At 46.2% G+C, this 14,751-nt stretch overlaps 1 protein-coding gene across 4 annotated transcripts in view; it reads right to left on the bottom strand.

The window, feature by feature from the left end:
* Positions 1–2,426: 2,426 nt before the first annotated feature.
* The window catches only part of nfixb (nuclear factor I/Xb), a 355,165-nt gene continuing 342,840 nt past the window's right edge, over positions 2,427–14,751 (bottom strand). For all 4 annotated transcript variants that reach the window (XM_067973063.1, XM_067973066.1, XM_067973064.1 and 1 more), the window contains one exon: positions 2,427–13,191. In XM_067973063.1, the coding sequence (XP_067829164.1) occupies positions 13,177–13,191 (15 nt within the window). In that variant the 3' untranslated portion in view covers positions 2,427–13,176. The remainder of the gene's footprint in view (positions 13,192–14,751) is intronic.

Genomic DNA, 14,751 nt, shown 5'->3' with positions numbered 1-14,751 from the left:
TGGATTGACTGGAAATTGTTCCAGGATCATTTCTTTTGACACTCAAAGCAATCAGAAAGACGAGTCCCTTTTGTGACCGGTGGCCTCCGCAGGGATTGGAGTGCATGGTGGATAATGGCGATAACGTTATTATTTGATTTATTAAATTCCCTTTGGTTTTGTGGTTAAGTTCTTTGTTTGTTTTTCGATGGGTGACACTGGGGCAACCACTAGAATTATTTTAGGAAAGGACAGATGGACGAGGGTTTCCTCCCATCATTTCAAGCTCAACTCAACCCCAAGGCCCAGATGCAAAAAAAGCGTTCAGCATTAGGTGGGCATACTTTAGTTTTTAGACTGATATCGTCAGCATGGGGACTGGGAGGTGTTAAGCCTGGACGACCTTATCTGACACAGCACCATCCAACCAATGGTGTGACCAACGCTTGTGATATAAATGTGGCTTTCTGCACCTATCAAATTTCCTGAGCAATGTGCCAATGTTATTGAAACAAAAGGCTTCCTGTCAGCCATGGGGCACACGAGTGGAACTGGATCTGTGACCGTGCTCCGGCAACTTGCATTCATATAGCGCCTGTAACTTGGAACGACATCTCGTGATGCTTCACCAACCCAAGCAGAGGTAAGAGGGAATCTGGGGAGATGGGCAAAGGGACAATCTAAAAGGTAAGTTTGAAAGAGGCTTTCGAAGGTGTTGAGTGAGATGGTTAAGTGCAGGGATCAGAGACACCCAGTTTCCAAAACATGTCCTTCATTTGCTTGCTTAGCAACCATCAGGACCTTTGCCTTGCCTGTGATCAACTTTTGTCATGAGATCAACTTATCTTTAAGCACGTTTATCTTCATTCAGTTAAACGCACTAAGCTATCGCCATTAGGCACGGTGTTCAAATGTGATTAGTTTGGAGAGGTTTGGTGTGCCACTAACAGTCTTTTCTCCGTGATGTCGAAAGTGATGTCTCAGGCTCCAGCGACGCCATTATTCCTGTTGACACTGAGGTCATGTGATGTCACAGAAATCATAGAAGAGAACTTGCATTTATATTGAACCTTTCATGACCTCAGGATGCCCCAAAGCACTTTACAGCCAATGAAGTACTTTTTGAAGTGTGGTCACTGTTGTAATGCAAACAGCAATGCGATAAATGATCAGATAATCTGTTTGTTTGTAGTGGTGTTGGTCGAGGGGTAAATATTGGTCAGGACACTGGTGGGAACTCCCCTGCTTTTCTTCGAAAAGTGTCACGGGATCTTTTACATCCACCAGAGAGGGCAGACGGGGCCACAGTTTAACGTCTCATCTTAAAGACGGCACCTCCAACAGTGCAGCACTCCCTCAGTATTGCACTGGGAGTGTCAGCCTACATGAGCGAGGCTGACAGCTTAATGGCCTCAAAACCACTCGAAAAAAAACAATGGAGGTGGTGCAGCAACATCTCAGGATCCCAGAGCAGGGACCAAAGCAGGTTGGAAACTCACTCCGCAAGGTTCACCATTAGAGCTGCGATGAAACAAAGTCTGAGGCAACTCCTAGCACGGGAAAGATAATATCGTAGAGAAGAGCCACATCTGAGCAGTCCATGGTGCCTCATCCTAACTGGCTACTGAGTGCATTGATGGTAACTATGGGCCCAGCCAATCGGTTAAATTGGCGGTAACCATGTGGTAACTACGTGCCCGCCCAATCGGCTGCATTGGTGGAAACCAATGGTAACTACGTACAGACCCAATTGGTTAAATCGGAGGTAACCATGTGGTAACTATGTGCCCACCCAATCGGCTACATTTGTGGTAACCATGTGCCCAGCCAATTGGTTAAATTGATGTTAACCAATGGTAACTATGTGCCCAGCCAATCAGCTGCATTGGTGGACACCAACGGTAACTATGCACACACGCAATCGGCTGCATTGGTGGTAACCGTGTGCTGCAGGTGCCATGGAAGGTAGACAAAGATAATGGGATAAAAAAAATACCAAAGTGGAGCACCGTGGAGGCACACTGGCTAAAACGCACTGCCTGTTGCGATCCTGAGCCTCGCAGCCAGAAAGGTCCCAGGTTCAATCCCTGGTCTGCGCTGAGTTAGCTGATCCCAGTCGGGGAAGCCGTTGGAGGCTTCAGCCTTGCCACAGAGCCCTGGCATTTTGGGAGAGGAGAACCAGCCAATTCAGTGACCCCCTTGCCGCAAAGGGCTTGGACCTCTGGTGGGGGGATGGGACCCAGCCTGGCGACGATCCCCCACACGGTCAACAGCCTGTTGAGGCGTGGGTGTCCAGGCTCGCACGTAGACAAAGGGTGGGATAAGTGAAGGATGCCCCGCTCTAGTGGAACTGCATCCTTGGAGATAGAAGAAGGGCAACTGAAGGCCCCGCAAGAGCACCAAGCCATTCTAGAGACACGAGAGCTTTGCAAATCACTGACACACAGTTTAAACAGTCAAGAACATCTTTTTTATTCAATCAGTTAAACAAGTGTTGCTCTATAAAATTGTTTTATTATGGAGAAAGAAATTGTAATTAAACATGCATTAAACCATGGAAATAGACGTGCGCAGGGGGTTCCTGGGATAGCACAAGCCTAACACTACTCTCCGCCATTAGGGAAAGGTCAGTACAATCTGAAGTTGTATCTAAGTCCCAATTTCCTTCTTTTGTTTCTTGTCCCGCCCCCCCCCCCAACCCTCGGGTATCCATCAGCAAAAGCCACTTGTTTCCACCTTCAGATAGGGAGGGTGGGTTGGCAAATGGTGGGGTTCCTCTCCCCTCCCCTCCCCGCCTCCCCCCCCCCCCCACACAATGTTCAGGTGATAGTCGTTGGGTTTCCTGTCCGGTGGTCTTATGGGGATGGTGATCTGTGAGGGGAGGGGAGTAATCGATACCACCCCCCCCCATCATCAATGTCCTCAAACGGAGGGGATTAAGAGTTGTAGCGAAGAGCTCACCCTCCTAGAATTCACTCTGATTAGATTTGGGTGGGGGGAGGGGCGGAATTTATCTCATCCATTTACTCCCTTCCGCACCCCTCCAACAACCCAGGTCTTGCCCTCTCACCTGGGCCAACAGCCCCTCGCAGGGCCAACGCAGGTCAGCTCCAATCCACCCAGGAGCCAAGGCAAGCTGACGTGCCTCCATGTGGCGCTCTGAGCTCCAAGCCTGAGGCCTGACTCAAGTCAGCCTCTCGGCCTCAACTGGTTGAAGGGAGCATCAGCAGGAGCTTGGATCTGGAGTTGCCTTAAGCAGGTTGATGTGAGAGGAGATTCCCGACTACTACACTGTGGGCCGCAAACTCTCCAAAGTGCAGTGCGTCTAAATGATCGCACCGTCTTGGAGAACGCACCAAGCATGACGCGGTGCCTGGAGTCGCTTTTGGTAATACTGAACGTGATATAAAATGTATTAATTGAAAGAAAACCTGACCTATTATTGTCGCACAGGCCTCTGGAACAAGGGGAAGAGACACTTGGAGGAGCGTCCTCCTTGGCACTCTGTGGTGAGCCGTCACATTGGCTGCCCTTGTAGGAGGGGCCCCTGTACTCGGCCGTGTGTCCTCCCAATGGCGGAAACCCTCCAATTATCAAGCTGAGAATTGATCAAATTTACCCCTTCCCCCCCCCCCCCGCCCCCCCCAACTAAGTCCTCGCCCATTCCCCTAACTCCCTCGCGTGCAGCACTGGGACGTACTCGAGCATCAGGGAGACCTGCAACTCAAACGTCCCCGTGCCCAGCCGGACGGGAGGCAGGCCGGGCTGGGCACACATGTGCCCTCGCCAACCACAGGATGTGGTAGATGGTATTCTTGACCCAGACTGCCCTTGCTCAATGTGCCCACTGACTTCCATCGAAGCGGGTGCAGACGCAGTTAACCCTTTCACCCCCACACTCGCCGTCAGCAAGCAGCCTCTCAACAGCCGTGAACCCCGCATAAACCTAACACAACACGTTGTATTTATTCTGGTCTCTAAATAACTTTTATAAGGTGCTGAAATCCTCAATAATTGCATAGTCGTGGTTCAGATTAAGGCTTGATTACACCGACCAGGATTAGACTCGAAACCAAATAACATTCTACTGCACCACCCGCCTGACTTCAATCTTGGTTTAAACCTCACCCCCTGTCTCCTTTGAGAGAATGTGTGGGTACAATACTTCAATGTGTTATCCAAAAACACAAGATCTGAATAGGACACATTATAGGTCACAAATTGATATGCATTAGATCACAAATTAATATTCATGAACAATCCAGTTTGCTCTACATGATTTTAAACGTGTACATTTGGGAGATATGCCTGTTTACTCCTCCTGGACTTAAGCATTTCACTGTGTCATTAACCCTTTCCTGTTAAACAGTCAGAGCTAAATTGTCCTTCACTGTCTCGGTATGAGAGCTTGCATTTATATAGCACCTTTCATGACTTCAGGACGTCCCAAAGCGGTTTACAGCCAATGAAGTACTTTTTGATGTGTAGTCACTGTCGTAGCGTAGGAAACAAGGCAGCCAATTTGCGCACAGCAAGCTCCCACAAACAGAAATTAGATAAATCTGTTTTAGTGACGTTGGTTGAGGGATAAATATTGGCCAGCACACTGGGGAGAACTCCCCTGCTCTTCTTCAAAGAGTGCCGTGGGATCTTTTACATCCATCTGAGAGAGCAGACGGGGCCTCAGTTTAACGTCTCATCCAAAAGACGGCACCTCCGACAGTGCAACACTGGAGTGTCAGCCTAGATTATGTGCTCAAGCCTCTGGGGTGGGGCTTGAACCCATGACCTTCTGAGTCAGAGGCAAGACTGCTACCCGCTGAGCCATTAGGCTTTTGAGGGTTGAGGGACTATTGGGGCAGGGAGCTGGGTTCCCTATTTTGTCCACATTCATTAAACAGAGGCCAGGTGCTTGCCCACAAAATGCCTCGAGCTTCTCTCTCATCCCCCTCCCGGTATCGAAAGCAGCACCGGGAGAGGCCTGAGAGGAGGTTGGATATTCAACCGGGGTTGAACTGTGGCGTGGCGGTGATCCATTAACGAAGGGGTAGGGATAGTTGGGAAAGGGATTAAAGAAAACAAAACAATACCAGCAAAAGACGACCATTTTAAGACGCTATGGAGACGGAGGGTAGGAGCTAGCACTGCCACAATGTCACAGTGAAACAATTAAGCAGGAGATGACTGCGATTTTCGATTCAAGCACTGCCTACAAGTCGCTAACCAGTCGCATAATACCCCACCGATCCTTTGTGTATGTGGGTGGGGGGAGGCGGGGAGGCATTTGTGGCCTCATGCTCTTCGCATCGTCACGCCAATGGGCACAGACACCCTACCTACCCACTGCCCACCTCCCCACCCCACCATCTTTTCAACCAGCCTCCCTCCCCTTGAGCACGCCGATGAACATGGTATGTAGGAATTTTTTTTTTTTTCCTCGCTTGGATTTTCTTTTAAAACATTTTTTTTTAATATTACATCATTTTTTTTTAATTATTTAGCTGTTTGATGGATAAGCTGAAGAGATAGGCATGGATACCATGTGAGGTTATAAGACAATGAGATAACATATGTGATTACTGCATCCCGCTACAACACAGAAACCCATAGAATAACATATATGATTACTGTACTCCATTGCAGTAGGAAGCGATTAAACAGAGAAAACCACCAAACTCCAATAGTACTATACCGCATATCTCAGCCTAGAGAGAGACTTGTTCCAAAAGAAATAACAAAAAAGATAAACAATAATGATTTTTCATCCCTACAGTGAGCGTCAATAACAATTAATTGTTTCATTACCTATATACTGTAATTGTAGAATTGAATGTACTTTATATCGTAAAAAGCACCATTTTATTTATAATTATTTGTTTTTTTAATTCTCTCCTTCAGCCCTCCCCAAGGGGTACAGATTCATTCATAATAAAAAAATAAAAAAAGCAAAAAAAAAAACAATCAGAAGAGAAAAATACAATAGCTCCCCACACTTATAAAGGCTGGGATAGAGTTGCCCCTTTTCAATTTAGAGTCCGTGAGGCAACTGGACTTTTTTTTTAAAAAAAGGCAGACTTTTTAAGAAAAAAATAGAAAAAAAATTTCTCTTTTTTTTAACAATCTCTAACATACAAAGATATTCAACTATCCAATGCATTGCACTTGGTTTCAATCAACACTGTTACTTTTCTTTTTGACAAAAAAACTTTGTCAAATCTCCATCACAAAAAAAAAAGCAGGCTGGCCTCCATAAATTTTCCTTTTAGATTTTTTTTTAATTTAAAAAAAAATAAAAAATTATTTAGCGCGATCAGAGTTGTGTTGTACTGACTTTTCCTGCATGACTAGGGAGCGTGCAGATAGAACCAAGGTGGGAAACCAACGGCCAACTAAAATTATCCCTAAGTTGACATGATTTTGGGCACATTACCTGGTAAACTGAAATCATCTCTAAATTGACATGTTTGAGAGGACACTACCCGGTTAACAGAACTTATCCCTAATGTGATGTTTGAAGGCACATCATCTCATCTCAGTCTGAAGGCAAATCTCAGTTTGGGTAGCAATCTGTTCCTTACAGAAAAGAATCCTTGTAGGATATGATATTCTGCACTATTAAATCCCAATATATCCTATACAACACTATCATGGAATAACAACATTTCTAGGATTTGCATTGGTGTGGATTGTGGATGACTTCTAAAATGGGTTAATCTGTAGTGTGATTCCCCGAATGGGTTTCCCTCCCTTTTTTTCGCACATCACTCTTATAATATCTGCTGTGCTCAAGAACTGTTTTCTGTCACCGGGCGACATTCCTTTTTTTAAGCGGCTGTTTTTTTTTTCTGTTTTTGTTTTTTTTTTGTGTGTGAGAGATTGCTATGGAGAAAGTAGCTGTTATAGTGTGAGGTGAAGACTGTAAAGGGAACTGAGAAATGTACGGTACACATGCCAGCCACCAGTTAATTATTCGTCCAATCTGACCAACCTTCCCCCAACAGGACAGGTTGCCAACCCTCCAGGATTGTCCTGGAGTCTCCAGGAATTAAAGGTTAATCTCCAGGAAACTGCTGTGAGCAAATTGGGAGAGAAATCATAGGGGCCTTTAAAAAAAAATGATGCTTTTTGTTCATTTTCTTTGATCACTTTTATCAAATTATTGGAGATGGGGAAAATACGGCTGTTTGACTGACAGTCAAAAATCATCCAATCGAGTCTGTTCTCTTTCAAGTTGGTGTGAGATGCACATGTCGGGTGACCAATGGGGGCGGGGCAGTTGGAGGAGGGAGGTCATGTGATGAAACCTCCAGGAATACGTCCAACCAGGATTGGCAACCCCCAGACAGGCTGCTGTTGACTAGTACCAGGCTCGGGGTTGCTGTGCTGTTATGGACCAAACACTGCCTCGCTTGGGAGAGGAAGAGGAGAAAATGGGTACCCCAACTTTCAAAATAGCCATGTGGTGGGCACAACACCAAAGCTGCTTACTTCCCACATCATCATGCCCACTGCACTCAACAAGCCCCTTGTGAAAAAGAAGTGTTTGTGATTCCCCCTCCCTAAGAGGTTGAGTTGAACATCATGGGACAACCAGGAAGAGGCCAAAGGCTTCCCCACAGTAACATCGGACCCAGAGATACCCTCCTCGTGCCTGCTTTCAGGGTGTCATCAGCTGCATACAGGACGCCCACTCTCTCAGAGCAAGAAGGGGTGCAGGTGAAAAATGCATCAATTAAAAAAATAAAAGGAACAAGGGAGTAATGGAATGGGATCACATTTCTCTGTCAAAATTCTGATTGCTGGTCCTTCTTCACCATCTGGCTTACTAGAGGAGAGTTAAGACATTGGATATGAAGGTTTTCCATTACTAAAAAGAGAGCTTAGTATTTTCTTCTCCCCCCAGTTTTCTTCCCTTTTCTCCCCTTCTCTCCTGAAAGGTGCTGACTCATGATTGGGTAACTGTTCCCTAGCAACCCTGCCATGTGGGCATTCTTCCGAGCTCAGACAGTCGACTATCCAATTAAGGAAATATCACAGCCCAGCCCGATCCTCTTCTCATTGCAATATCGCAGCAGGAGGTGCGATCGGGAGCAAGAGCCCTGGCGAAGGGCACTGAGGCCGATTGTAGCATGCCAACTACCAAAAGATATCGTGGTGAAAGCATTGGTTTTGATACAAGGTGTCCAGCGAACCCTGTGAGACATTCCAACCAACCCTCTAGAACCTAGCTTGACCCTATGGTTCCTACACTCTGTGCGGGTTGCCAAAACCTTGTTTTGGATAATGTAATAGATTACGGCCAACCCAAGATTGGATCTCAGCTAGCATTTCTCCTTGGGCAACCCAGGGCATGGCATGAGCTAGATAGTCTTGTTTAGGGAATGAGGACAAAAAAAATTGACTGAGGAGGGATTTATTACCACGACACAAAAGTGCACCTCCAATGGATCTGGCTGAGAAGCAGCATCATCCTTTGGGATCCAGGATAATACCTGCTGGTTGGATCATCTCAACCTTCTGAATGGTAAGGATTACACGTAGGAGGGTGATGTAGGGCGGCATTAGAGAATGAATTTGGGTAAATTTGTCAGTTGCCATTACAGTCTTCAGCTTTTGACTGAGTTGTATGGAGAGACATTATCCCTTTTGTCCATCTTTGCACACCGTATTCCAAAGATTACACAAATTGAAATATGCACAACACAAAATCTGTAACTTCAATCTCCTCAAAGTTCCCCTGCGGGGTGCGAGGGGCTACCAGCCGGTCGGGTCTATCGGGTGTCCCTTCGGGCAACGTTGCTCTGACTTCTGCACGTGGCGAAGGTTGACCACTCTGACTGAACGCCAGCTGGCAGCTGTAAGGTGAGCGCCCACGGCTGGAAGTGCTTCAAGGGGGTGGGAGGGGGGTGGGCGACCAGATGGTTTGTCCGTCAGTGCTTCCTTGCGATTACCGCGGGAGCGCTGAGAGTCGTGTTGGGAAGGGCACAAGGCCGCATCTACTGCCTCGCAGTTTCCCATTCCACTACCCAGCTACTCACCCACCCCCTGAGAGTCATTAGAAAACCTAGTTTAATCTCAAATTTGGGAGGGCAACGCGAGATTGAGGCACTAGCAAGGGCGGGAGTGGGAGGGTGGTGGCGGAGGGGGCGCGGGTACGAGAGGGAACTCACAAACTGAGAGAGCCAAGATCGGTATTTATTTTTCCAACTCTCTCCACTCCTCTCCTGGAGGTGTGACTCCTGCCAGGTACACTGCTGTGGGCCAACTTAGGCCTGCAGTTCTTCAGTTCTTCATGTGTGAGCTGTGACAGCGAGAGCTGGTGAGCTGCCCAATCTGCGGAAAGCAGGGGGATGAATCACTTGGCCTCGCTTGGACTTTCAATACTCACACGCTTCCCAGCAGGGATAACTGGATTGCGAGCCGGAGCAGGAAACCTGGCTTTTTTTTTGTTTTAAATGCTTCTCAAGCCCAGGAGAGCTGTAGCCAACTGTGGCACCCATACGACTACACCTGGGCGAGATCAGCTGACTCAGTGCAGGCGGGGAGTTGAATCTAGGCCCTTCATGGTCAACATGGATGCTGCGTTGAACCATTAAACCATTGGGACCGCAGCTGAAATGGTTTAGTCAGATCCCCGAAGGTCATGAAACCTTCTCACTGATGGGCCGAATGCCTCAAATGTAATGGCCAAGCAGCCTCGTAAGGCACTCATGGCCGACCTTGCAAGTCTCCTTTGTTCTCGCCTTCGCAATAATTTAGAGGCGGAAAGCTACGAGTTAAAGGGGAAGAGAGGGGGCGGGGGGTGGAAAGGCCGTGTAGAAATGTCTAGTTTTCGTTCCGGCACACTGTACGTAATAGCCCTTGCCTAAGAAAAGAACAAAAAAAAACAAAAGGGGACACTGTCTCTTTAAATGTTTAATATGAGCTGCTGTTTTGCTATGCTTTATATGAACCAGAACAATGGGCCTTCTCTCCCAAAACAGGCAGCCTCTGCGTTTGTTAAAACTGCGAGTATTTTAACTCTTTGTTTTTTTTTCCTTTTAAGCGGTAAACCAGAAAGCAAAGCCAAAACTATCACTACCCAGAATGCAAGCAGGAAAAATTTTCTAATGATGATGATCCTTGTGTGTCATTTTGAGTCTTTACAAAGTCTACCTAGTTCAGATGCAGTGTTATATATAGAATTATTTTTTTTTTCCGAAATGGAGAGGTTCTCATGACACAAATGAACCTGTACTTTTTCCATCCATTTATATTTATAGGGCAGCAATGCCAAGTGAAATGTCCCTCTCCCCTCTTCCCCCTCCCCCCATCTCAACCCCCCTCCCCTCCCCCCCGAAAACAATTGCTCAAAGGGCAAGACAGAATGCTTCCATCACCGAATTAGATCATGGTCACACGGTTACCATGGAGTTACCGCGTACGGTTAGGGTAAAGCTACGGTCAATCAAAGCTCCCATGAGCAACATTGATTCCATCGCACGTCTTTAGCTGTGGGTAGGGGTAGATGAATCAGTAGACTGGCCCCCAAAGCTGGGGCCCTTCTCCAGGCTAGGCCGCAGCCTGCTTTTGGTTGGCAAAGCTGACCATGTAGATGATGATGGGATCTGGGTTTCAGTCTCTGCTGGGACTCCAGCCTCTGACCCCAGAGGGCATCTTGCCCAAAGTAAGCTTCTGTGATGAAATTCCTTTTGTTGTGTTTGTTTTTTCAAACTGTTTCCTACTCTGTTACCTTGGCTGCCATGGCAACCTTCTTAATAACTGTGAGTAAATCAGGTCAACAAACACGCTGATTGTTCTTATGCAAAGCCTATCTCATGCCAATTTTAATTAGTTAACAAAGCTGATGTCATTCAAAGAGGGAGCTTTAAACAGGAATTATCAGTCCTCAATGACATCATCTACCCATAACTCTTAGCGAGACGTGTAATCAAGATGGTCTAAATGTGCAGTCACAAAGCGCTCTGAGAGAGTGCTGAAAGGCTGTCTGTATTTTGGACAAGACACTCACAGAGACTAAACAGAGAACAACGTGACAAAAGTGAAGTCACCATTGGTCATTTAGTTCCCCTTTAACCTCCCTGCTACTGGCTGCTATTTATTTGAATAAAGATAAACCAAGATGAGATCCGACTTACCAAACTGAGGATAGTCCAGATGCTCTATGGTTTGAATTTTGATATAAATCGAGCCCAATCACTGTCTCATTATTTGTAATTGGGCCAGATAGTACATTTCAGTTTTGCATATGGGGAATGGGGGGGGGGGGGATTAAGCATTTTTAACTGATGGGTTAGATGAAGAGAGGTGGGAGGAGGCTCGCGTGGAGCATAAAGGCCAGCATCGACCAGTTGGGCCGAATGGCCTGTTTCTGTGCTGTAAAATTCTAGGTAACTGAATACAACCGCGTCTGTGGTTGAATCCAGCATTACAGCACAGTGCCCTTTGACCAATCAGAATTCAGTGTGCAAATGAGCTGTGATTTAATTAATTTCCTCCTCCCCCTCCCCACTTCTTCATCTGAGAAATGTGGTGACTGGGCCCATTCTAACTCAACTGACTGTCTATGGTCGGAGGGTTGTACGTCAATTCAAGGTTGGCTTTCCATGGTGGAGGATATGAAGGTGAGGAATCATACCAAACATGAAGCCAACATCTCTCGCTCTCTCTGTTTCCCCCCCCCCCCCACTTCTACTAGAGGTTAATTGGCGCCTCAGTCCTCCTGTGTTCTGCCATCTTGTTCCAGTTCAATGAAACAACTTCTTGCAATGGGAGAGGGTCAAAATGTAACAGACTCTTTGAAAGTGGATGGAGCAATGCTGCAACGGTACAGATTTGTGTAAATGAGGAACTCTCCTTCACAAAGTTTAATGTGTACAGTTACCCAGTAATTGGTGGACTCGTTGAAATCGGCTTTACATTTGGTGGAAGTATCATTTACACCTTAAGGACAAGAAAGTGGCTGGACAACACTGAAAAAAGATCACTAACTTGAAACCAATCCACCTGCCCACAACCTGTGTGTTCAATTGGATCCAATACTGTAGCTGGTGCCCTGCCTCCATATAACATTTTAATCATTCTCATATCTATTCTCTTTCTCTTTCTTTATACACTTTCCTCTATGTTCTGCCCTATCTCCCTCCGTGAGTTCTTGCTTCTGTTCTTGCAACCCCCCCCCCTCCCTCCACCTCTGGAAGGCAGTTGGGCCGATGGCCGAGGGGAGCTATAGACTTTGCGGTGGTATTAAAGCCCATGCTGTTACTCGGTCAACGTGAGGTGCCCAACGTGCTGCGGCTGTCGGGGACAGAGTGGGGAGGGGATGTCAGTCGTCCTACTCAGGGGTGAGAGGGCAAGCACTTGCAATGAGACAGTGCCCTTTAGCCCTCCACTGGAATGGAGGCCTTTGGTCAGTTAGTGAATCAGCCATTGAGCCTCCTATTGAGTGGATCCTGGAGCCAAGGACAGGCTGGAACTCCACATCTCCTCTCTGTAGGACATTTCCTCAACAGTATAGTGCAGGGAAATGGGAAAAGTCCAGATCACTTTTTTTAATGGCTAAGGCAGTCCAATATAGAATATGTCTTGAGAGACTGCAGCACATTTTGGTGGGGTAAGTGGGGGTGGAATAACTATTTGAGTCTATTCTTGTATAGTTTATATATATTTATAAATATTTGAATACATTTATGCAGCCTTTAATGCATTTTATGTATAGTGAACGAGAGGCACTTATAAAGATAATAGTCGCGTTTGCATTGCAGATTGTAGTGTTATTAAAAAAAAAGGTTAATTCTGGGTTTGATCATGTACCATCTTTCTGGTGTGCTATAAGTCCATTGTAACCTTCACCCTTTACTCTTAATACTGGTTAAACAGGTTAAATCACAGTCCTTATAAAATGCAAACGTGAGATGCTCCCACCAAACTCAAAGCCACGTTACACTGCACAATGTGTGATGGCATCGGGTGCCAGTTTGAGTGGAAAAATCGATTCCTATGGCTGGAGAGATCATTCTGAACTGGTTTTTTTTTCTTCCTTGAATGTATCTGAGTTGCCTCAGATGGTTGCTGTTTCTTTTACAGTTCCCAGTGTTCAGCGATGATGGCGTTTTCCCCCCCCTCTCTCGGTTTTACTTGTGACTAGGAAGGTACCAGGTGGTCTTGTCGCTGGCCAATGGGAAAGGCTCGAAACTATCAGAGGAACCAAGACTGTGGAGAGACCAGGAAAACAGACAGAAATTATTAATAAGCAAGACACAGTGGAGATAGGCCCATCGGTCCATTCTAGCTCGTCCATTCATCTAGAGGACTCTTCTGCATTCTTCTAAAACTAATTTTATTCTATTTTTGTGAGCATTTTATTCATCTAGGTGAGGGTTGTCAGCGTTGGGAGTGAAACACTTCCCATTTCGGGCGCTCAGTGTCAGGTAGAAACAGTCCCATGTCATGCTTTGATGCAGAGTGAAGTTCCCTCAATTTTCCCCCTCAACCCTGACCACAGAAAGGCATGCCCTCAATTGCACCAGTGTGACATTGTTCCATCTCCCACGTGGGCTATCCTGTGGGATCTCTGAGTGAGATTGGCAGTTTTTCTGCTCTGGGTTCAGCCCAGTAGCAATTGGATTGTGACTGCCACCAAATTAATTTAATCTATTCTGCATCTAAGAGCACAGGAAAGGCTGGAATGAGAAAAGGCCTTTCAGTCTTTTCAGCATTGTCCTTCCGTGTTTAATTTGGACAGTCAGAGAATCACCTCAACATATTCACCCTTCAAAGGAAGTTGCCTAACCAGAAGGAAAACTTCCAAGAGAGAAATTCCGTCTGATTCTCTTGAAGGTAATAATGTGAAAAGTCAATAGAAACAGCAGACTGTTGAGGAACGGGAAAAGGCCAATAGGCCAAAGAAGTCCATTCCCCTTTTGATAGATCACTGTCTACCTACCTTATCATTGTGTTTCTCTTTCTCTCCATATCTAATTGCCTCTTGAACCTATCTATCCCATCCATTTCAACAGCCTTATCTGGTGGCCTGTTTGACTACTGGATGAAAAGGTCCTGCCTGACTTCCCATCTTATTCCTAATTTCCTAATTTTGAATTAGCATTTGAATTCTTCTCCAGAGTGAACAACTTGAGTCTAAGATATCAGTCTAACACTACACCCACCTTATTCTGTCTTGCCCAGATACATTTCACAGATGACGTGTGCATGGACCCAACCAGGACTCCAGCCATATTATTTCACAGGCTATTTGGCCATCTTTGCCTATAATCACTGGTACTTCATTCCCATTCTTGGCCAGATATTGAACCATCTCCTTTTCAAAAGGACTAGTTGACAGACACGGAGTTACGGTGACTATGCTCCTACATACATGAATAAGTTAACAAGGTCGATGGTGTCTCCCGTATTTGTGCACTTGATGTTTGGTCAACCACCTTTGTGCTGTCGATGGATTGGCCGACATATCTCAAGATACTGACAAATTTCGGAATTTCCTGAATACTGGCGATCGTGGGACATCGAAGGATTTACCACAGAATGTCTCCAGAAGGAACACCTCTATGGGTGTTGGGTTTGGGCCTTGGGCCCTTACATTGTTCCTTCTCATGGTTCTGAGGATCTTCCCGACCTTATCCTGGGTATTCTTCCTTCAACCGGGCAGTGCCCGTTACGCCGGACTTGGTGACCTTGAACAGCAGTGACTTTGATCACGTCCAAATCTGTGACCTATAAATTTTGTTCTGTTCCTACTTTGAGATCCCTTCA

Source organism: Heptranchias perlo, chromosome 37 (genome assembly GCF_035084215.1).
Source record: "Heptranchias perlo isolate sHepPer1 chromosome 37, sHepPer1.hap1, whole genome shotgun sequence".
NCBI classification, from domain to species: domain Eukaryota; kingdom Metazoa; phylum Chordata; class Chondrichthyes; order Hexanchiformes; family Hexanchidae; genus Heptranchias; species Heptranchias perlo.
This window is presented reverse-complemented; position numbering and strand designations above follow the sequence as displayed.